Source organism: Microcaecilia unicolor, chromosome 13 (assembly GCF_901765095.1).
Source record: "Microcaecilia unicolor chromosome 13, aMicUni1.1, whole genome shotgun sequence".
NCBI classification, from domain to species: Eukaryota; Metazoa; Chordata; class Amphibia; order Gymnophiona; family Siphonopidae; genus Microcaecilia; species Microcaecilia unicolor.
The window spans coordinates 33,035,549-33,059,768 of record NC_044043.1 but is presented as its reverse complement, the minus strand read 5'-3'; the positions used below and the strand labels follow the sequence as shown (position 1 = coordinate 33,059,768).

General features: G+C 43.8%; 1 protein-coding gene across 5 annotated transcripts in view; it reads left to right on the top strand.

Annotated features, from left to right (window-relative positions):
- AUTS2 (activator of transcription and developmental regulator AUTS2) overlaps positions 1 to 24,220 on the top strand; it is a 1,384,488-nt gene that overhangs the window by 1,306,085 nt on the left and 54,183 nt on the right. For 3 of the 5 annotated variants that reach the window (XM_030186242.1, XM_030186240.1, XM_030186245.1), the window contains 3 exons: positions 12,385 to 12,856; positions 14,229 to 14,482; positions 17,593 to 17,846. In XM_030186242.1, coding sequence (XP_030042102.1) covers positions 12,385 to 12,856; positions 14,229 to 14,482; positions 17,593 to 17,846 — 980 coding nt within the window. The remainder of the gene's footprint in view (positions 1 to 12,384; positions 12,857 to 14,228; positions 14,483 to 17,592; positions 17,847 to 24,220) is intronic. The other 2 variants (XM_030186244.1, XM_030186241.1) reach the window with 1 other exon arrangement.

The following is a 24,220-nucleotide window of genomic DNA, read 5'->3' as shown; positions in this document are numbered from 1 at the left end:
GTGGACCAAAAAAGCTCTTCACAGCCAAATGTAATACAAACAAATTTTTTTCAGCACCAGTCGTGTATTTAACCCATATTTTATAACATAGATTTTGGAACATCCACGAAATACACATTTGCACACCCCTAAGCACGCCCTTTTTGCCTGCACGTGTTAGAATTTAGGCGCAGTACATTACAGAATATGCTTAGCAAATACGTGCGTAAATTCTAATTTTTGCAAATTAGTGCTCGTTATTGCTTGTTAGTAGCTGTTAACGCTTACTAGCTTGTAAAACAATTAATCTACGCACACTAGTTATAGAATACACTTAGATTTACGCAGTGGCGTTCCTAGGTCGGACCCTGCCACCTGGGGCAGATCGCTGCTGTGCACCCCCCCTCCCGGGGTGCAGCGGGCGTCCCTCCCCCAGGGTGCAGCATGACCCCCCCCCCCTGACGCAATGACACCCCCGGTGCATCAATACCCCCACCCCCCCCTATCCCCCCCCCCCCCCCCCCCCACCCCCCAGGCTGCATTTCTAGCTGCTGGGAGCAGCCACGTGGCTGTCGGCTCCGCTGGCTCCCTCTGCCCCGGAACACGAAGTAACCTGTTCCGGGGCAGAGGGAGCCAGCGGAGCCGACAGGCGCGCGGCCTGCTCTCTGCACCCCCCCCCCCCCCCCCCCGGCAGCGTGCACCCGGGGCGGACTGCCGCCACCGCCCTTGCTACGCCACTGGATTTACGTGCAGAACCGTGCATGACTCTAGGCGTGCTTTATAGAATCCTGGGATAAGTGCTTCCTTGCTAATTCTGCATTATCCAGTTAGGCTGCGCAAATCGTTATGTGTTAGCTGGATAAAGTAGGAATGCTCACTCTCCACCCATGACATGCCCCATCTTCAAAATATTTTGTATAAAAGGGTTACAAGTGGGTTAGTGCACATAAAGCTGTCTTCCTAAAAATAGGGCATGGTGATGAAGAAATAGCGATCATCATTGTGTTTGTATTTTGAACAATAGAATTGCACTGAATGCTATTTCATACCTGTGGGAAAAGCTCCTTAAAGACTGAACTGGAAAGATGTAAACAGTGTGTGTTAAAGGAAAGCAGAGGGAGCTCTGTGTTGAGAGCTGTATTTCCCTGGTGGGATGTACCGTTCATGGCACTCGACTTCACCAAAGGGATCTGTGATGAATAAATGTTACACACTCATGGGGCATTCAGAAAAGGGACTCGATCTGTGGGGATAGGCATGGGAAAAAGTGGCAGGTTGTTTTGTTTGCCCTTTCCTGTCCTTTTGTTTTGCTTCTCGAGTCGTTTTACCGATTCTATTTTCCATGAATGTCAAAAGGAGGAAGTCCATTCTTCTATTTTCAGTTCTAACACTGAGGCTTTCCAGCTGAGTTGTAGGAAACTTGTAGGCAGGCATCAGGAGAAGACGCAGCGAGAACTCCATGGCAGCAGGAGAAAGCTCTAAGAGCTCTCGCATTAATTCTGTGTTACCAGTTAGCTTGAATCAATCATAACGTGCTGTGTGGATACCTCTTGAAGCATGGGAAAGTCCTGCATTAAAACGTGCTAAATCTAACATGGCTCAGTAAAATGGCCCTTTAGTGCACTAAAAACTGGAGTCAATATTCAGCCATCAGCGGTGAGTGTTTTTTGGTGTTATTTCTGGATCTGCAAAGCTGGGACCTGTGCAGGCTTTGGCTTTGAATATTTGGTTATTTTTCAGCCAAGCCACTTAAGTTGATATTCGTCACTTAAGTGGCCATGGATTACCACATAAAGGGGCCCTTTTACCAAGCTGGGGTGGGGCTACCACGGGCTTGGTGTGTGGCAGTTTGGCCCTACCGCTGGGCTACCCAAGATCACAAGGAGCTGCAGTGGGATTTGACCTGGGATTCCCTGTTAGCCTTGTTCTCTGATCACTAGGCAGCACCTCCACTCGGTGATAGTGATGTGACCTGCTTGTGACTGCTCACTAGATATCACACTACTAACCAGCTTTTCCATATTTGCCAAATTTTAGGAGTCTCTTTCTCTGAAATCTTCAATCCTAAAGCTGATACTTCTGAATCAGTAGTTTCATGAAAGAGCTGCTGTAGACACTGCTCACTATGAAATAAGGAATGCTCTGCTGTCTTTAGCTGCTGCCCTGATGCCTGCCTACCCCACTGCTGTCACTCTCCACTAAGTGTGCCTCTTTTGGGGGTTTGCACCGTAGCTGCAAAGCAACGGAAGCAGGTGGCTGCTTTTTCCACCACATGCAACTATTAGTTTCCCCTTTCTAAGAAAATCACATTTTTTGTTTTTTTACTGCTAATCCTATGACTATCCTCAGCTTTACCAAAACAATTTTTTTTTTCAAAAAGCTTGTTGTTTATTTATTTATTTATTTTGTTGCATTTGTACCCCACATTTTCCCACCTCTTTGCAGGCTCAATGTGGTTCACATAGTACCGTCAGGTGTTAGCCACCTCTGATGATGAAACGAATACAGAGTGATGTTGTTACAGAACATTAGAGAATCAAGAGAAGAAGAGTGATATATTGTTCATTGCAGGTTATGGCTTCGTTGTGTTGCTGAGTTCAGTTACTTAAGTTGGATCAGTAGTGATGCCTTTTCGAACAGATCGGTCTTTAGTGATTTCCGGAAATTGAGGTGATCCTGCGTTGTCTTTATGGCTTTCGGTAATGCGTTCCATAGTTGCGTGCTTATATAGGAGAAGATGCTTAAATGGATTTCAGTATGCAATGGCTCAAAAAACGTTAAGCTGATCGCTCTATCGGTTCCAAGTCAAGCAACCCAATTTCATCATCAGTCCATTACATGCTAAAATGTTTTCAGTGAAACTTTTTTGTGAAAAACTTCATTCGTACGTTACATTGCCTACTTTATTAGTCATTTAGAAAATATCAAATGTAGTTCAAAACCATAAAAGGATTCCCAACACTGATATGTTCATGTTTTGAGATCATGCTTAAGGGGAGTGAGAATTTTTACATTGACATATCAGTTTCATTGTGCTCCGTTCAAAGGTGTTTGAATAGAGCACGATGAAATTTGATATATGAATGTAAGAAGCAGGATCTCAAAACCTGATCATGTTGGCACTGGGAATTCTTTGCTGAAGATGTGTTTTATGATTTTGAAATACATTTGATATTTTCTAAGGGGCCTTTTTACTAAGATGCGTAGGCGCCTACGCCAGTGGCATAGCTACATGGGACCACAGGGGCCTGGGCCCCCGTATATTTACCCCTGGACCCCCCTGCCGACGACCCTCTCGACCCTCCCCTCCCGCTGCCAACCTGCCGTCGCCTACCTTTGCTGTCGGGGACCTCAACCCCCGCCAGCCGAGGCCCTCTTCTTCCAGCGCAAGGCTTTGTTCTGTTTCTGAGTCTGACGTCCTGCATGTCAGACTCAGAAACAGAATGAAGCCTTGTGCCGGAAGAAGAGGACCTCGGCTGGCGGGGGTTGGGGTCCTCCGCCAGCAAAGGTAGGCGGCGGCGGGGGAGGGTTGGCGGCGGGAGGGGGGTCGAGAGGGTCGTCGGCAGGCGGGGTCAAGGTCGGTGGTGGTGGCAGGGGGGTGTCAGCAATGGGGAGTGTCAGCGGCGCCGGGGGGGGGGGGCAAAAATGTGCCCCTTCACCTTGGGCTCTGGAACCCCCTCCCGCTGAAGTCTGGCTATGCCCCTGGGCTACGCGCATACAATGCGTGTCAAATTAGAACTACCGCTCGGCTACTGTGTGCCCCAGGTAGTAATTCTAATTTTGACGCGTGTCCCAAACATGCGGCAGAAAATAATTTCTGTTTTCTACTGCGTAGCGCTAACCAGGCGGTAATTGGCAGTGTACGCTGACGATCATCACCCGGTTAACGCATGAGACCTTACCACTAAGTCAATGGGTAGTGGTAAGGTCTCATGCCCAAAATGTACGCTTGCTCATTTAAATTTTGCCGCATGTCCATTTTTGGCCACAAACAAGGCCTTTTTTGCAGGCCTACTGAAAAATGGACCTGTGAGCATCCAAAACACGCAGGCCATTTTTTGCCAAACCTTAGTAAAACGGCCCCTAAATGATTAAAGGGGGGGGGGTCTCTTACTAAAGGTTAGTGTGAGTTATCAGACACAGGATCCATTTTATTCCCATGGGACCTGCTGCGGATAACGTGCTCTAATCTTTAGTAAAAGGCCCCCTATGTAAGCAATTTAGAGGCCCGTTTACAAAGGCGTGGTAAAAAGTGGTCTCTGCGCTGGTCCACCTTTTACCGCGGCTGGGAAAAAGGCCATTTTTTAATGGGCCGGGAAGTAGGCATGAGCAAAAATGAAAACTAGCGCTCGCCTATTTATGGCCTGAGCCCTTACCACCAGCCATTGCCCTAGCAGTAAGGGCTCAAGTGCTACCTGTGCAGTAACCATGCAGCATGCGCCAGTTTTGCCGTGCTGCCGATTACCGCCAGGAACACCCCCGTGGTAGAAAACAGAAAAATATTTTCTATTGTGGGATTCGGCGTGCACCAAACTCAGAATTACCGCCGGCCGCACATGCTACCCTGGCGGTAGTGCTGATTTGGCATGCGCTACCCGTGCGTTCGCCCCTCTGCGGCTTCGTGAAAAGGCCCCTTAATGAATGAATTAAGTTTTCCACAAAAATCCTCAGTGAAAGCACTTTAGCATGTAATGGACTGTTGATGAAATTGGGTTGTTTGGCTTGGAACTAATAGAGCTATCAGCTTTAATGGGGGTTTTTTTTTTGAGCCATTGCATATTGAAGTCAATTTAAGTATTTAAATATAATAATGACCTTTATATATAAAAAAATTTGTTTTGGTGTGGTGTGTAGTTCTGTAGAAGTAATTTAAGGGCCCTTATACAAAGCCATGGTAGGGCTGCCATGGCAATGGCACACAGTGACTTGGCCCTACCGAAGGAGCCAGTGTTTGCTGTATGCCATTTGCGGCGCTCAAAATTTGTAACATTTTTTTAGTGCCGGGGGCTTACCCAGCAGTAATCGGGCAGTGCTGGGTTAGCACGGGAGCTCTTAGCACCTCCTAAATAGGAGGTAGTAAGGGCTTCTCCAGGAATTGGCAGCGCGGCTAGTGCTTACCTCACGGCTCCATTAAAACAAAAAACGTCCTTTTACCTGCTGTAGTAAGAGGGGGCCGACGATAGCTTATGCTGATATTTAGATGCAGCGTGACTCCTCTCTGCTACAGCATAAGCACAAGGTCTGTTTCCTTGACAAAGCCTAAACGGCGAAACGGGACCCCTTCGTACGACTAAGATAAGTGCTTTATGCTTTAATACAAAAGTTATACATGAATGAAGTACCGACTGTATAATTTACAAATCTAAATTGCAAACAAAAAAAGAACAGGGTTTTGTTTTTAGCCGATGAGGAACTCATATAATTATAAATTTTTGACCGGGGTTACAGAGGCTTTTTCCTCCATTACACACGTTATTTTCAAACCACTTTCTGAATGTTAAGAAATACTTATACAATATATTGTGGTTCAGTTCTTGTTTGAATTAAAGGTCCAAGAATGATCTCATCCTTTTGAACTCTCTCTCTGCCAACTCATATTGTAGAGTTCAGCGTGTCACACACATGAATATGGTTTTCCAGGTGTGTCTAGTGTCTCAACAAAAGAAAGGTTGAGAAACACTGGTTTACCCCTATTATATGAAATGTTGGATCATCTCCAATGTGTATCTTTCTCTCATGATTTTGTATACTTTTAATTATTCAATAATTTGGGCCAGAGTACGTAACACTGTAGCACTCTGTGCTAAACTTACATAGAAGTCCGGGAGGATCAGCGATTATTTAGCCATATAGGTGACAGAAAAATTCCAAACTTAAAACTTTTCATAACAGTCAAATTGCCTTTTAAGCTGTGAAGGAAGACACTGAGCATATTAGTTTGGAAATGTGTGAAAGAATGTTTTATGAATAAATTTGCAAATGTTTAGTACTTTCTTTTGCTTTATCACTATGGGAATTCAAGGACATATTTTTCACACGGGTAGTTGGAATCTGGGAAAAACAATGTTTACGGATAAAGCAAATATCCATTAATAGGAGAAATGGGAGCATACAGTTCAGACAAATAATTTAGTCACTTAGAAAAACAGTTCGTGTCAAATTCTTTAAATAAGGCATCCCAAAATCCAGTCCTGAGAGCTGCAAATCGATCTGGTTTTCAGAATTTTCCCAACAAACATATATGAGATACGTACACTGTCTTCAATATGTGTGACTTGGGTGTCACTAAACCTGTGTTAACTCCCATGCTGGCAAATATAGGGGAAATGTGTGCCCTGGAATCAACATTAATGAAACCCAACCTTATAGAGGGACTGTGAGGGTATTTGGTAATTTATACATACTCAGTGTTTTAGGGAAAATATCTTTTTCCTGAACCTTGATAACCAGAAGGGAGCAACTTGCCTTGAAAATCAAGATAACCACCTAGTCTACTTCATGCAGTAGTTGGACCTAGAATAGGTCTGTTCCAATAAGAGGAGGAGGTGACTACTCTCTTACGTAAGCTGAACTGGAAACGGACTCGACTCTCACACTCAGCTCAGCATTTCCCCAAGTACAGTGTGGAAGCAGCCATTCATAAGGATTCCTTTTCCTACCAAACTGGCATAGAGCAGTGGATTAGCCCAAGCCAGTGAGGTGTCTGAATTGGCACAGAGCTGTAGACAAAAGATGATGTCTGGAGGTACCATTATATCCAAGCTGGAGAGAGGAATCTGTACCAGCTAATTTAGCTAGGGACTCAAAAACCTGCCTGTAGTGTCGAGAGAGGAGAGTAGTGCTTTCGTAACTACTGTATTGTAAACCTATTGAAGAAACCATAACTACCTCAAGTGTGTGTTAATATTCATCTTGAGTATTGACTGTTCCCGAAGCTTGCCCCTACTGACGTGTTATTAACCCCCAAATTCTATATGACGCTCAAAACTATGTGCCCAATTTGCATGAGCAATTTAACTGAATAACGAGCCACTTAATGCCAATAATTGGGCGCTAACAATCAATTATTGATGCTAATTGTCAACTGTTATGAATTTACCCACACATCTTTCTAGTTGGTATTCTACGTAAATTCTAATGTATGGATTCGAAAGGCCATGGCCATGAGAGGGGCATGGGCGGATCAGGGTGTTCCTAAATTTTGCACGCAATGTTATAGAATAAGGCAAGTTTCAGATGGTGTAAATTCTCATGCCCAGTGCTAAGTGCTATTCTATACATGGAAAAAACTCGGAGCGCCGCTTATAGAATGATAGAGCTTTTTTTCCAGTGGCCAAATCTGGGCGCCATTTACAGAATCCAGTCCTAACTGTGTAATTATTGTTCGTGGAGGAGTGTCCTAGTGGTTAGAGCACCAGTCTTGCAATCCAGAGGTTGCCGATTCAAATCCCACTGCTGCTTCTTGTGATCTTGGGCAAGTTACTTAACCCTCCATTGCCTCAGGTACAAACTTAGATTCTTAGCCCTCCTGGGACAGAGAAATATCCAGAGTAGCTGAATGTAATGCACCTTGCGCTACTACTGAAAAAGGTGTGAGCAAAAATCTAAATAAATAAAAAAGATCTGACATTGTGTGAAGTAGATTTATTTCTACGAGCAACCCCATCCAGTGAAAGATCAGGAGTGGTAATTAGATACGGAGAGAACTGTAAAAAGTGAGAACTCATCATCATCTTGTTTGTTTAACTCTGGAGACTACCCTTGAACAAGGGTCCACCCGGGGGGGGGGGGGAGGTCCCTCCATATACAAATATACCTAATGCTTCTGCATTGTGAAATCCTGAAACCCCAACTGGGTTGTAGCCCTTGGGGACCTCTGCTTTAGTCAAAATTAATAAAAACTCATTTTTAATTGTGATTGGTTTGTGTGACTTTTAGGTAAAAATATTAAGGTGAAAAGTATTTTTTGTGAATAATTGTCAAGGAGGGATCATTCCAGATTTCACATTTTTCACTTTGTCATGATAATTCTCGTACATCTCTAAGCGCCAAGTGAAATAAGGATTGAAAAGCAATGTTTCTCTGATGTTTCTTTATTTCGCTGTATGCCATACTATTCATGTACTGCCAACATCTGGAAGGGAAGATGAGGCAGACCTTGTGCTAACATCTGTGCTCCTGCTGCAATGGGATATCCTTTCTAAACCCATCACAAAGATTGTGTTTGGCTTTAGATAAAAGTGGGTTTTTTTTTAAACATAGCCATGTCATTTTTTTCCATTTCTGAAGGGAAAACAAGTCAAAAGTAGTTACTCAAAGCTATTATGCTTAGTGGTTGAGTTTGAAGCTACTCAGATGAATGTTTTCATGCTTGAGGGCTGGTAGAATCTTTCAGACAGCTTCGTCTTCATGATGTCTTTATTGCACAGTTCACCAATGCCTGAGTGGGGAGGAGGAATGACCCAGTTTTTAGCACTCATCTGTAATTCAGTAGAATGTTTAGGCCATGGGTTCATAGCACCCATATGCATAGGAGCCAGTTCTGTAGGCTGCAGTGGGTGCTGAGCATCCCTAATATTGAGCAAATTCCTTTGTGTGTGTTCAGAGAAGGATCATTTGTATTGCGTTTGGCACTTGTTGGCACCTATGTCCATTTGGGAATATGATAGTGATAAGGATACTATCTCCCTGTGCTTCTAGCAATGTCACTTGGAAATCAGGCTAGCAAAATGAACGTTTTTTGTTGTTGTTTTTTTAAAGTTACTGTACAGTCTCGATTATCCAACCTTTGCTTTCTGACCATCTGGTATATCCGACAGACCTCCGGTGATGTCAAGCAGCTTCTTGGTCAGCTTTCTGAGACCTCCAGTGATGTCACATGGTTTCTCTATCAGTTTTATGGGACTCCGGTGATGTCACGCAGCTTATCTCAGTTTTCTGAACCCCTACTTTTACCACCGTTGTGAGCTGGGATCCTGCTTTTACCGTCTTTGTTTCTGTGTTGTTTGAGGTGCTACCATTGTTTTCCATATTATCCGACTTTTCGTATCGGACAACAGGTCGGTCCTGTTTAGGTCGGATAATTATAGAATATGCCCCAGTGCGCTTAAATCTATGAGTTGGGATTTATGCCATGTTTTAATTAGTGTGAACGGATGTGTGTAGTTTTAGGCACTGAGATATTAATTAAGTGTATTCTGTATATCACACCTAAATCTAGATGCTGCTTATAGAATGCGCTTAGTCAGCACTGATTTCTGCTAAAACAATTTTAGACGCCTTATATAAGTACATAAATACATAAGTGTTGCCATACTGGGACAGACCGAAGGTCCATCCAGCCCAGCATTCTGTATCAAACAGTGGCCAATACAGGTTACAAGTACCTCTTCTCTGGCGCGGCCGTGTTGCTGATCTGCAAGGGCAGGCTTCTGTTTCTGTGAGTCTGACGTCAGACTCACAGAAACAGAAGCCTGCCCTTGCAGATCAGCAACACGGCCGCGCCGGAGAAGAGGACTTTGGCTGGTGGGGGTTGAGGACCCCTGCCAGCAAAGGTACCCGACGGCGACGGCGGGGGAGGGTTGGCGGCGGGAGGGGGAGTCGAAGGGGTTGGTGGTGGGAGGGCAGGGCCAAATCTATGGGGCCCATGCCCCTGTGGCCCCACGTAGCTACATCCCTGGGACGAACATATGGATGGAGCATGGGCAGGGCATATAATTAAAGTATTCTGTAATTTACACACATGTGTATAAATGACAAAACACTGTAGATTATACAATAAGTCAAAAAACAACAAGGCAGTTGGTCCACCAAATCCAAAATGGACAATAAAACAATGAGACAGACTTTGTAAAAAAAAACAAAAACCAACAATGTCTTTATTACTAGATTAAAAGCTCCCAGATATTCAACATAAAATGCCAGACATGTCCATGTTTCGCCAGTATAAAAATGACTGCATCAGGGGCAGTGGGCCACCAGCTGATTCAAAACTTCAAAAATAGCCAGGCTGGTGTGGCTGTTAAAACATAGAAAACTAGATTCTGGGAACAGTCTCACAAAAAAAAAAAAAATCCGCTGTGGTTATAGTGAAAGCCATTTTATGTTGAATATCTGGGAGCTTTTAATCTACTAATAAAGACATCGTTTTTTACAAAATCTGTCTAATTGTACAATGTACAATAAGGACTCAATTCTATAAATGGTGCCCAAAAGGCGTTCAGAATTGGGAGCCATGTATAAAATAGCATTTGATGCCAGGATCCGTGCCCAATTTTGGCATAAATTCTCATGCCTAAATTTAGGTGCGGATCTCCCTTATTCTGTTAAACTGTGTGCAAATTCCAGGAATGCCCCTGATCTGCCCATGGCCCTCCGATCACTGCATCACCTTTTCAGATCCGCATGTGAGATTTACATGTGGGTCCTGGGGTCTAAATATGCACGCCTCAGATTTAAATTAATACCAGTTAGCGCTGATAAATTGATTATTGGTACTCATCGGCACTAATTCACTCATTTATCAGTTAAATTGGTTGCGCGTCTATATTTGCTTGTACAATTTTGAGCGCAGTATATAGAATTAGGATGTTAAGTGCCACATATAGGCACATGCATTTACGCCTGCTGTTGACATGGCATACGCGGGCATGACTAATTGTATGCCAATTTAAACTTGTTATTCTATAAGGGAATGTTGGTGCCCAGATGCTGTTATAGCCGCTGAATCCAAAAAAATCAAAAATATTCATTCCCAATATAAACAAAGTATAGAGATGTCTAGAGAATAACACAATCCTGTGGCACTTATTATCTTTATTGAAAAAGGGACCAAAGGAGAATTCACTATAGGCTGTTCCCACAGCCAAGCTTAAATTTCAGGAAGTTAAGACGGAAAACAGCTCACTTGAAAGCTCTATACATAATTTATACTCCTTATTCTGGATCACTTAAATTTTTTTTCTTTTATTTATATGGTGGGGGGGGGGGGGGTCCAGAGCCCGAGGTGAGGGGGGCACATTTTAGCCCCCCCTCCCGCTGTTGCTAACCCTCCCCCGCCACCGTCAGGTACCTTTGCTGGCAGGGGTCCCCTTCAGCGCCGGTCTCCTAGTCTGGCGCGTTGCTGATCTGGATTCTGTTTCTGACATGAGTCCTGACATCCTGCACGTTCCTACGGAGACCGGCGTTTAAGAGGACTTCAGATGGCGGGGGTTGGGGACCCCCGCCAGCAAAGGTACCTGGCGGTGGGGGGGGGGTCGAATGTGGTGGGGGAGCGGCGGCGGCGGCAGGGGGGTGAAAGCAGGGGGGCGAGGGTTAAATCTACAGGGGCCCATGCCCCATGGCCCCACCTAGCTACGCCCCTGATATGTTATATATCCAAACAGGACTATGAAAAACTTCAATAGAAATCCGTATACACCCTTTTCCCCAAATCCGTTGACTGAAAAAAAACTAATCATATGTCCATGCAAAATATGCAGTACAAAAAAGCACCAGAAAGTCAAAGAGCAGAAAGGAGGGAACTTATCTAAACTTCTCCTCGCTTTTTCACTGTCTGCCCCAAACGACCAAAATGAGGAGTATAAATAATGTATAGAGCTTTCAAGTGTTTTTCGGCTTAACTCACTGAAATTTAAGCTCGGCTGTGGGAACAGCCTATAGTGAATTCTCCTTTGGTCCCTTTTTCAATAAAGACAATAAGTGCCACAGGACTGTGTTATTCTCTAGACATCTCTATATTTTCTTTATATTGGGATTGACTGTTTTTGAAATTTTAGATGCATATGGTTCGTCTCTCCCTTGGGATTTATTTTTTGGTAGTTATAGCCTCTGAAACATGGCAGTATATCTGGGTGTTGGATTTAGTGTTAATCTTTCAAGATAGAGGAAGATGATAAAGCCTGAAGTGGCCTACTAGTTCAGATTCTGGAATGGCTTTCAAAGGCAGGGATAGGAATAGGGTTGAGAAGAACAAGTTGGGTATTGATTTGTTTATGGGAATTTCTGTTCTGCTCTTCCATCATGTGGAAGAACCTCAACTGAGCAAACAGGAAGGGCCATTTTGGACTTGTATTCTGATCATTTACATATGTTCTGTTAGGCTTCTGTGGCTGGTGACATAAGCAAATAATGATCATCGTGGCTGTCCAGGATCATGCTGTGTCCAGGTATGTGAAACTGACATTTCAGCTGCAGCTCGATGGCTGAAATGTCAGTTCCACCTACTTGGATGCAAGACGACCTGGACAGCCACAATGATCATCATCTACTTATATTATTAAGAAAAGCTAGAGTGAACTGAAATCTATTGTATTGAATAGGACGTGAATTGGGAAAACTAAATGGGCATCCCAGGCATCATTTGCTGCTGTATTGCATGCTTCATTGTTTTGTCTCTTCCTTCAGATACAGAGTTGGCGATTGGCGCCCTAACCACAAATGACAGCAAAGATGCAAGAGGTCCGATTGTTCCAAAAATCTCTGGGTTAGAAAGGAGTCAAGAGAAGAGCCAAGACAGCAACAAGGACATCGTACTTGAGCCTTTGGTGCCTAAGGACCTCTGCCCTCAGGCTCTGACTTTGGTCAAACCGGAGTTGGAGCCTCGGCTCCCTCTGCCTTCACCCAGTCCTATTCTAGTCCAGCACACGGAATTTCCTAGCCAACCACAGCCTACAGCTTCCAAGCCATCTCAGGCACTTGTTGTTGAGCCTGAAACCCGGCCATCACTGCCTCCAGCGCAACTGCAGCCAAGGACACAGTCCCCAGCTCAGCCGGTCCATCCAAATCTGCCACCTGTACAGCCTCTTCCTCCATCCCAGAGCCTGCCTCAACCATTGTCCACATATAACAGCAGCAGTGTAAGCATCAACAGCTTAAGGTCAGTAACTCACTTTCCATTTATCTGAAGCCCTTGTTGTCAGCATAAAGAATATATTTATACATTGTTTCCCAGCCTTATTAGCTTACCCTGAGTATCTTTCTGCTAATTTGCTATTATGGTAGAAAACAAGCTTTAACTTCTTAGAGGTTGATATTTAAAGCAATTTCATGCTGGTTGGACTAGAAGCCAATATTCAGAGTCATCTAACCAGACAGTGCTCTGAGTGCCATAGAATTGGGGAGGAGCCACGAGTTCCATTCACACTGGTAATATTCAGTGTTTGTGCCACATAACTATCCAGGCATGTAGAGCTATATAAATATCTGTCCTAACTATACGAGCACAGGCCTAGTGGTCTAGTGACTTTTTCGGGGGATGGAACAAACCCTACTAGTTCCTGCCCCCTACTGGTTCCAATCGCAAAATGGCTGCTGGGACCTCCCATGACAGTTTCGGCAGCCATTGTGATGGTGCAACAACAAGGCAGGCCTGGGGATGGGGAGGACATTGGGGGGGGGGAAGAGGGGGGAAAGTGATCGCAGGGGAGAAGGGCAGAGAGAGAGAGGGGGGTCGCTGCTGGGGAGGGGGTCAACTTGGGAGGGGGACCATTTTGGTCGGGTGTGGGGAGAGGAATTTCGTTTATGGTTTTGGTTTCTGCCAAACCCGAGTGGCCAATTTCGTTCGCAGATTTGTTTTTGGCAGAAACCAAAGATCCTGGGTTCAGCTGGGCTCTAATGTTGTGTCAGTAGTCACTAGTGAACAAGTGGTTTAGGAAAGGGGTTCAAGGGCTTTACTGATCAGTTAAAGAGGTGCAGGAACCAAAAAAGGGTTAAGAAACACTGCTTCAGAAAATTTCTAACCTTAGATCTGATTTTACAAGCACACAGGCACTTTCTTCAGGGATGGGGAGCCTAATCCAGATATCATGGACAAAGTTTAACACAAACCATGGCCCGACTCAGAATGAGCTGCAGTAGGGGAAAAAATAATACTGTACCTCTAATCACACGATTAATCGTGATTAAAATTTTAATCAAAACAAAGCCCTATTTAGAAGCTGATAATGTTGGTGACTGAAAAGCAACTATACATAATAATGTGCTAATTAGCACTTGGAATTACCACTTCTTGCTGTGGCTCCTCCTCTTTTGTTTTCTCAATGAAAACTGCCCATCTGAGGTTTGTTCTTTTTCAGAAGGAATGTATTAGAAATTGTCATCTAAGCTACAGGTTTTAAAGTTGAAATGAAATATGGTCTAGATATAGGTGTATGATCAAGAACACAGAAGCATGATAATTGCAGTAGTCTAATGACAAGGAAGAAGCATATCACTGTATCTAAGCATTTCCTTTTCTTTTTCTTAAACAGTAGCAGCAGAAGCAGTACTCCTGGCAAAAGTCAGGGGCCCTCCCAGCACCCATCCCATCATCCCTCGCCTTCGCCATTCCCCATCTCCTTGCCCAGCCACAGTCCGTTGCATAGCTTTACACCCACCCTCCCACCTCCTGCAAACCCGCATCACCCCAATATGTTTGCCCCTCCTGCTGCTTTACCTCCTCCACCTCCACTGACTTCAGGGACACTGCAGGTTCCGGGGCATCCAGGCAACAGCACTTACTCAGGTAGGAGTGTGGCAATATCAGGTGTTCATTAGCTTGCCCAGCTGAAAACTGTCAGACAGATTTGAGAAAGGAAGTAACCAACTGGCTTTTCTAAGGGACCCTTTTACAGAGGTGTGTAAGGGCCTACACGTGTCCAGCGTACACCAAATCAGCATTACCGCCCAGCTACCACATGCCCTGGGGGGGGGTAATTCTGAATTTGACGCACGCCGAAAACACGCGATAGAAAGTATTTTCCATTTTCTGCCACGTGGCACTTACCCAGCGGCAAACGGCAGTGGGTGCGTGCTGTATGCCTACCATTCGGGTAGCATGTGAGATCTTACTGCTAAGTCAATGGGTGGCGATAAGGTGTCAGGCCAATAATGGACGCGCACTAGTTTTTATTTTGCTGCACGTCCATTTTCCGGCCCCTTAAATAAAGGCCCTTTGTCCAGGACGTGGTAAAAACTGGCCCGGCGTGCACCCAAAAGACATGCTCGCACTGCCGTAGGCCACTTTTTGCCACAACTTAGTAAAAGAGCCACTAAGATACCAAACATACATTCTTGAGCCAATGAACTTGTTTGGCCATGTTTTGTTGACCAGCTAGAGGTTTCTCTGTTATTAGCAGAGTTATGATGTCGTTCTTACACTACAAATAAACAGCTACTGAAAACCCATCAATACTACAAAAAGGTACCAAGTGGTCTCAAAGGGATTGCTATTCAATTGTGATTACTTGGTTAATGCTATCTGGATATGTTTGGTAAGGTGTAATGGCAAAAATATATTTGTGTATTCTCAGTTGCCTGTCTTAGGCCTGCCATACCTGCAGCTGTGATATCAACTGGACTTTTGAAAAGGCCTGAGCTAAATCCCCAGTAAATTAATAGGGGCTAAATATTAGCACTATCTGGGTAACCTTTAGGTAAGTCCCTTGAAAACTGGCTTTATTTGGATAACATTGATCAGTCCAGAATTTTCAAAACTAAGAACTTATCTGGGTAATGTCTGAAGTTACCTGCCTAAGTCTTTCTGTTTATTGACATTGTATTGCTCCTCTCTTAATGCCTTTACCTCTGGATTCTATGTATGGTGCCCCAAACCAGGGGCGTAGCTATGTGGGGCCACGGGGGCCTGGGCCCCCGTAGATTTGGCCCTGGACCCCCCCCTGCTGACGACCCTCTCAACCCCCCTCCCGCCGCCAACCCGCTGTCGCTGTCTTTGCTGGCGGGGGACCCCAACCCCCGCCAGCCGAGATCCTCTTCTTTGTTCTGAGTCTGAGGACATCAGACTCAGAAACAGAACGAAGGAAGAAGAGGACCTCGGCTGGTGGGGGGTTGGGGGTCCCCCGCAAGCAAAGGTAGGCAATGGCAGGGGAATGTTGTTGGTAGGAGGGGGAGTCTAGAGGGTCGTCGGCAAGGGGGGGGGTGTCAAAGTTGGTGATGGGGGGGGGGGGTCGGCGGTGCCGGGGGGGGGCTAAAATGTGCCCCCTCACCTCAGGCTCTGGACCCCCTCCCGCCGAAGTCTGGCTACGCCCTTCCCCAAACTAAGCGCCACTTAATTGAATAAGAAGCAATAATTGGGTGCTAACAACCAGCTATTGCAGTTAATTAGGATTTGCACGCACATCTTGCTAAGCGCTAGGCTGTAAATATTCACGAGCAAATTTTTTAACGTGCAGCTCAAAGGGGGGCGTGTCCACGAGAGGTGAATAGGCGGGTCGGGACGTTCACTAAAGACGTGCACAGTATTACTGAATACCGGGGATCTGCACCTCACTTACTCATCAGGATTTGCACCAGGTTTCAGTTGGTGTAAATCCTCAAAATCAACTCTTAAGTGCTATTCTATGAATGACACGCAACTCAGAGTATTGTTTATAGAATTGCGCTTGGTGCAAATTTTTTTTGGTGCCCAAATTTGGGTGCCATTTTCTGACTCTAGTCCTTAATGAGGCTGTGGTAATATGTTTATTATTATAGGGGCAATTAATCATTAAAGAAACATTGTTGTAATTGTGAAACATTGTGGTGTTGTCTCTGGATTTTCTCAGAACTTCAACCAGGTCTCCCAGTACTACCTAATATTTCACTACTTTTCACCTCAAGATTGTTTACTGCATTTTTAAAATGTTTGCCTTCTAAAGTTTCTTAGTATTTGCAAATAGTCTACAAAACGTAGGGTGGGGTGAGGAGTTTTCAAGTTGCGCCAGTTCCTTACATTGTATTATTTGCTCCTTAATCTAACTTACAGCTCTAACGCAGCTTCTTCGCCCTACCGCAGTGATATTTAGGTCACCACAGGTTACATAGCAATGAGATGCAAAACGTACAAATGCATGTTAAGCAGCTCATTACTTTGTAAAGATCAGAATGCAAATTGCTGTGTGGACCGGTTGTACACCTTGAGTCACATTCTGAGTATAAAATGACAGTAAAATAGCCCCAGCCACAAGCTAGGGTTATTTTACCATGTCAGGGGCATCAGCCCCCAAAGCCATGGCTGGTGCCATTCCCCCCTCCCTACCCCTATGACATCCCCTCCAAAGGGCCCCCCCACCATCCTCTTGGACCTACAAACACAGTTCCTGGTAGTCTAGTGGTCTTTGGTGAGGAGTGATCCCTATTTGCTCCTGCCCTGCCTGCGGTGTCTCTAAAATAGCGCCCCTAGTGGTAGTCTCACATTATTGCTTCTTAAGGGTCATGTTTCCTTAAACAGAAAAGAAGGGAAGAAAAAAAATGGAACCTGTTGCTGGGAATACACACATATTTGAACATGTGAGTGGATCCCCAAAATAGTGTTTTCAGAATCCTCTAGGATCGTTTGACATGTCTTAAAGGTTTGGTATGAATAATCCACCAAACACACACAAACCTTGTTCTGTTTGGAAAATAAGCTAAAAATATTGTTGTTTGTATTGCTTTAACAAGAAAAAAATTATTTCTTTGGGCTGAAATCCAGCTGATAGTACAGGAAAATGAATCTTTATGGTGTGATTAAACTACAGAGGTTCGATTTTTCCCTTGATGGTAGTTTTCTCTTAAATGCATCCTTATTGAGGAAAGATTAGCTTTTCACTATAAGTGGCTATGGTTCTTAAACCTTTCTTCTCTTCTTTCTTTCAGAGCAAGATCTTCTGCGTCAGGAACTGAACACTCGCTTTCTGGCCTCACAGAGCGCAGATCGTGGGGCCTCGCTGGGTCCACCTCCCTACCTGAGGACAGAGTTCCACCAGCACCAACACCAACACCAGCATCAGCATCAGCACACGCACCAGCATACGCACCAGCACACCTTCACGCCTTTCCCGCACACGATCCCACCCACGGCCATCATGCCAACGCCAGCACCGCCCATGGTGCGTACCCCAGGCAGAAATGTGAGGATAAGTAGAGCACAACTCTATTCTTTATTGAAATATCATCTTTAAATGTTAGTCTGGTGTAACCAAAATGACAGAGACAGGTAGCAATTTGTAGACTAACCGATTTATTGAGTCACACATCTGATGAAGGGGGCTAGCTGATTTTTCAATAAATGGGTTGGTGTATAAGGTAGAACAACCGCCGAGGTGGAGAAATGAGATCCGCTACAGATAGGACAATGTAGAAGCAAAGAAATAGCGTGATCAACAGGACTCTTCCAAAAAATCCAAGGAGACATAATGGATAAATAAGGTCTTTAATCAATACTAAAAATGGACTCGACATGTCACCATGTTTCGGCATAGTGCCTGCATCAGGAGTCTGTATATGGTAGTGACTAAAAGGAAGACAGTGAAAGGGAAATGAAGAGGATTGAGTCTTTAAAAAGACTAACGATTCTAATAAACAGTTAAAAGTCACACCAGTAGTAATGAAAAACTCTGGGGAAAAAACAAAGTCATGCAAAGATGCTGAGTAAAAACGCCACCTGCCTCTCTTGTTTTCATAATCTTTAAAGGAATACAAGACCTTACACTGTACAGCTAATATTTTTGGCACAAGCAGGTAGTAGAACATGACACGCATCCCATGCTGCAATAGGATAGCATTTAAAGAAAGTGGCCTCTCTTGTCTTGGCAGCCATTTTGGAGTTCTGTGTGTTTATAGGGTCAGTTTTCAGTGGCTCACCTAGTTGCAGAAGGCAGTCTATCAAGTAAATCATTAAAGAGTAGCTTTCTGGGTGGTTACGTTTTGAAAAGTTAGCTAGCAAATGGTCAACATGTCCAAAGGGAGCTATACTATACACCTGCTCTTTGTGCAGCTGGACAACTGGAGGTAAAATAGCACGTTTATTGTTGGTTTCATCAGGAATTGATAATGAGTGTGACTGTTGGGCAGACTGGATGGACCGTTCAGGTCTTTATCTGCCATCTTTTACTATGTTATAATGTGCATTTGAAAATGCAATTCAAGCATGCTGTTTTTTTCTTCCCCATCCCATCTACCGGTAAATACAATCCTAAGCAGAGGTGGGAGATTTTCAGTGGACTCACTTATTTGGTTTTGAGAATTGACCTCTGGAAGACCTATGGGGTCTGATATTCGAAAGGATTTAGCCAGATATCCTGAAAACTGAGCTCTCTCTTCTATTGCAACATAATATTTCTAACTCAAGAGTTTACCTAAATTCCTTTAGCTGCCATGTCCAGGTAGCAAGCACACAAAAAAAAGCACAAAGCATAAGAGAAAACTCACACATCGCTCTTTTGACTCTGGCCAGTTTTCTCATATTGAACTCTTGATAAGCTGTCCATTCTGTGGTAAAGAAAGATACAGTTTTTAATTTTCTACATCTGCAGACCCCTGATGCAGGCGATTTGTCACCGAAACATGGCACGTGTCTGGTTTTTCTAATAAAGAACCTCTCCTTGTCCTGCTCCTGAATGCCCATTTGTTCTTTTTTTGTGTGCTTGTGTGGTTGGCGTACTTTGAACCCTCACTTTTTTTTTCCTATGTCCGGGTCACAGAAATGGGGTTATTGCAACAATTAATTCAGTGACAAGGGCTTAGGCTCTAAAATGTTATTGTTTCATCTTGTTTTTTGTCAGTAATCACCCCACCCCTGAAAGGTGGCCTGGCATTTGAGTACCGGCACCTTTTTCCACTAGAAAAAAATGCACTGCCTATATCTCAAGCCCCCAATTAATCTAGCAGCTGTCTGTGAAGCTCTTAGAAGTTTCAGTTTAAACAGTGAGCCTATGATTGGTAGAATTAAACCAGATGTGCTGTAGGTGAGGGACTGGGTTAGCGGAAGAAAAGGGAGCATGAACTGAAGAACGCAGTGAGGAAGAGGCATTGTAAGAGTCTATTGAAGAAAAGCCATTGGGGTGAGAAGGAGATTTGAGTAATACTAAACTGAGAGAATTGACTGATTAAAATTTACAGCTGCTGTAAAACAGTTTGATGCAATATACTAGATGCGAGAGAACAAAGGATAGGAGTCTTTTTTTTTTATAAATGCTCACAAAGTAAATTATCAGTTGTAATCAGTGGTTTCCTCTGCATGAAGCAAGTCCAAAGGGTGTCTAATAAAATAGTCTATGGTCTTCATCATAAAGCATGGAGACAAACTTAAAGATCTAAACCCTGGAGGAGAGGCAGAACAAGAGAGACTGACAGAGGTATTTAAATAAGTTCAAGATATACATACATAGGCTTTTTCATTGGAATGGAAGAATGAGGGCGTCATAGGAGGAAACATGAAAGTGAGTAAACTCAGGAGTAATCAAAGAAAATATTTCTTTATAGAAAGGGTGTTGGAGGTGGTGGAGACAATGACAGTGACGGAATACAAGAAAGTAAGAGACAAGCATAGAGGATTTCTAAAGGAGAGGAAGGGATTGTACAGCTTCATAGTTGGTGTGGATGGCCAGACTGGATAGGCTGTATGGTTTATCTGCTGTTATTTTCTGTGTTCTACGTTAATTGGCTAAAGGTGGAAAAGAATTGATTGTAGAGCTATAAACTGATCTATATAAGAAAACCAGTACATGTGGTGGGTGGGCAAGGGGCTTATCTTGCATATAAGGGCTATGTGCAAGAAGAGAGTTTTATAGCAGGGATGTGTCGGCTGTTGCACCTGTTTTATTAAGGCAAGATAATACCCCTGTGTGCTTTTTCTAAAATAGCACCTTGGAAAGTAGGCAGAGGCAAGATGCAAAAGTTTTGTCCTAGGTTTCTGCAGATACATGTTGATTTTATACCATACCCATGTACCTGAGAACTCAGCCTCTGCCCCCACCCCTTCACCCAGGAACGCTTGTGCACATTCCTTGCAAAACGTATGTGTTTGGCAGTGACCAATTCATACACACTATCCCCAGGCAAGGTTATAAGCCCCTAGTGCTGCACATAATATGTTGTTTTTCTCAAAGAAATCCTTTGTAAACTTGCCACCTAACAGTGCTTTCTATTTTATTTTATTTCCTTTTCATTCATTTATCATATTTACCTTTCTAGTTGGTTGTCTAATATGCATATTAAATAAATTCATACATCAATAACAAAAAGATCACAACTACAATAAAAACATAATAACATAAAGTCAAGGGACCCTTATACTAAAGTGTATAATGCATCTGATGTGTGGTTAACATGTAGAAACAGGCTATCATGCGACTGTTCCCTTAATTCAGTCATCTGATAGCCTGTTTCACCTTGTTAAACCGTGCAGTACTGAATTTTGCTGTTGGGGATGTGGCATGGAAGCATTAGCCAGCCAGTGTGTTACAACTTACCATGCACTAAGGGAGAGATTCCATAAATGGCGCTCAAAATTGTATTCAGTAAATGGTGCTCTGAGTTGGGCGCCGTTTATAGAGCCAATTTCCACGCCAAACTTTAGGCGCGAGGCTTTGCACCAACTGAAACCTGGTGTAAATCCTGGCAAATAATGTAGGCCCAGATCTCCCAGTATTACCTGCCCATGCCCCTCCCAAGGCCATGCCCCCTTTTGAGTTACGTGCTCTAATATTTGTGCGCAGATCTGCATAAAATACTGCTTAGCATGTTGTGCGCACAAATTCAAATGATTGGCAATTAACGCCAGTAATTGATAGCACCCAATTATTGGTGCTGATTGGCTCATTAGCTAATTTAGTTACGTGCACATCTCAGAATACCACACAATTTTGCACGTAGAAATTTGTGCGCCATTTATAGAATCTGGGGGTAAGTGGTTAAAACAGAGTTAACATGAGGCCACTTTAAAAAAAAAAAATGTATCTTTATTGATTCAGCCAAATAACAACAATAGCCACAGGACTGGTATCAAGTAATTTTTGTTTTATTGCATCCTCCCAACCACCCTTCATCCCCCCCCCCCCCCCCCCCCAATCCTTATTTAACATGAGGTCACTTATCACCTCCTAAATAGAAGGCACAAACCCCTGGGTTGTATATATGGCGCCTGAAAATTCACACAGAAACCGAAGTGTATTCTATAACAATATGGATAACGTAGTTGTTTAACTAGCTAATCAGCGCTGTTAATTGGATGTTAACAAGCAATTATGAAAAACTAGAACCAGGACAAATTGCTGAAACATAGGCATAAATCACAAAAACACTGTCCCTACACTATAAGTTATAGGTGTTCCTTCATATATGCAAATATTCATATATGAGTGTTGTGTAACCAAATACTTCAAATATCTTCTTATATTCAGTGGTAGCTTTATAATTTTGAAGAGTGCCCTCAGACAAATATCCACTTTTTCAGGCAATATATTGTTATGCCAAGTGGTATAGCACTTCTTTCATTGGGCAGCTGATGGGTCGAAAATTGTGACCTGAGAAGTAGTGAAGCTCTTTGGTCGATATCACTTTTAAAAGATAAGTTCACGTTTTGATTTAATTAGTGTATTAGTAGCACTTATCACATAGGCAATAGCACGTTTTAAAAAAAAAAACAACACAAGAGTTGCCCAATGAAAGAAGTGCTATACCACGTGGCATAACAATATATTGCCTGAAAAAGTGGATATTTGTCTGAGGGCACTCTTCAATATTATAAAGCTACCACTGAATATAAGAAGATATTTGAAGTATTTGGTTACACAACACTCATATATGAATATTTGCATATACAGTGGTGGAAATAAGTATTTGATCCCTTGCTGATTTTGTAAGTTTGCCCACTGACAAAGACATGAGCAGCCCATAATTGAAGGGTAGGTTATTGGTAACAGTGAGAGATAGCACATCACAAATTAAATCCGGAAAATCACATTGTGGAAAGTATATGAATTTATTTGCATTCTGCAGAGGGAAATAAGTATTTGATCCCCCACCAACCAGTAAGAGATCTGGCCCCTACAGACCAGGTAGATGCTCCAAATCAACTCGTTACCTGCATGACAGACAGCTGTCGGCAATGGTCACCTGTATGAAAGACACCTGTCCACAGACTCAGTGAATCAGTCAGACTCTAACCTCTACAAAATGGCCAAGAGCAAGGAGCTGTCTAAGGATGTCAGGGACAAGATCATACACCTGCACAAGGCTGGAATGGGCTACAAAACCATCAGTAAGACGCTGGGCGAGAAGGAGACAACTGTTGGTGCCATAGTAAGAAAATGGAAGAAGTACAAAATGACTGTCAATCGGCAAAGATCTGGGGCTCCACGCAAAATCTCACCTCGTGGGGTATCCTTGATCATGAGGAAGGTTAGAAATCAGCCTACAACTACAAGGGGGGAACTTGTCAATGATCTCAAGGCAGCTGGGACCACTGTCACCACGAAAACATTGGTAACACATTACGACATAACGGATTGCAATCCTGCAGTGCCCGCAAGGTCCCCCTGCTCCGGAAGGCACATGTGACGGCCCGTCTGAAGTTCGCCAGTGAACACCTGGATGATGCCGAGAGTGATTGGGAGAAGGTGCTGTGGTCAGATGAGACAAAAATTGAGCTCTTTGGCATGAACTCAACTCGCCGTGTTTGGAGGAAGAGAAATGCTGCCTATGACCCAAAGAACACCGTCCCCACTGTCAAGCATGGAGGTGGAAATGTTATGTTTTGGGGGTGTTTCTCTGCTAAGGGCACAGGACTACTTCACCGCATCAATGGGAGAATGGATGGGGCCATGTACCGTACAATTCTGAGTGACAACCTCCTTCCCTCCGCCAGGGCCTTAAAAATGGGTCGTGGCTGGGTCTTCCAGCACGACAATGACCCAAAACATACAGCCAAGGCAACAAAGGAGTGGCTCAGGAAGAAGCACATTAGGGTCATGGAGTGGCCTAGCCAGTCACCAGACCTTAATCCCATTGAAAACTTATGGAGGGAGCTGAAGCTGCGAGTTGCCAAGCGAAAGCCCAGAACTCTTAATGATTTAGAGATGATCTGCAAAGAGGAGTGGACCAAAATTCCTCCTGACATGTGTGCAAACCTCATCATCAACTACAGAAGACGTCTGACCGCTGTGCTTGCCAACAAGGGTTTTGCCACCAAGTATTAGGTCTTGTTTGCCAGAGGGATTAAATACTTATTTCCCTCTGCAGAATGCAAATAAATTCATATACTTTCCACAATGTGATTTTCCGGATTTAATTTGTGATGTGCTATCTCTCACTGTTACCAATAACCTACCCTTCAATTATGGGCTGCTCATGTCTTTGTCAGTGGGCAAACTTACAAAATCAGCAAGGGATCAAATACTTATTTCCACCACTGTATGAAGAAACACATAACTTATAGTGTGGGGACAGTGTTTTTGTGATTTATGCCTATGTTTCAGCAATTTGTCCTGGTTCTAGTTTTTGA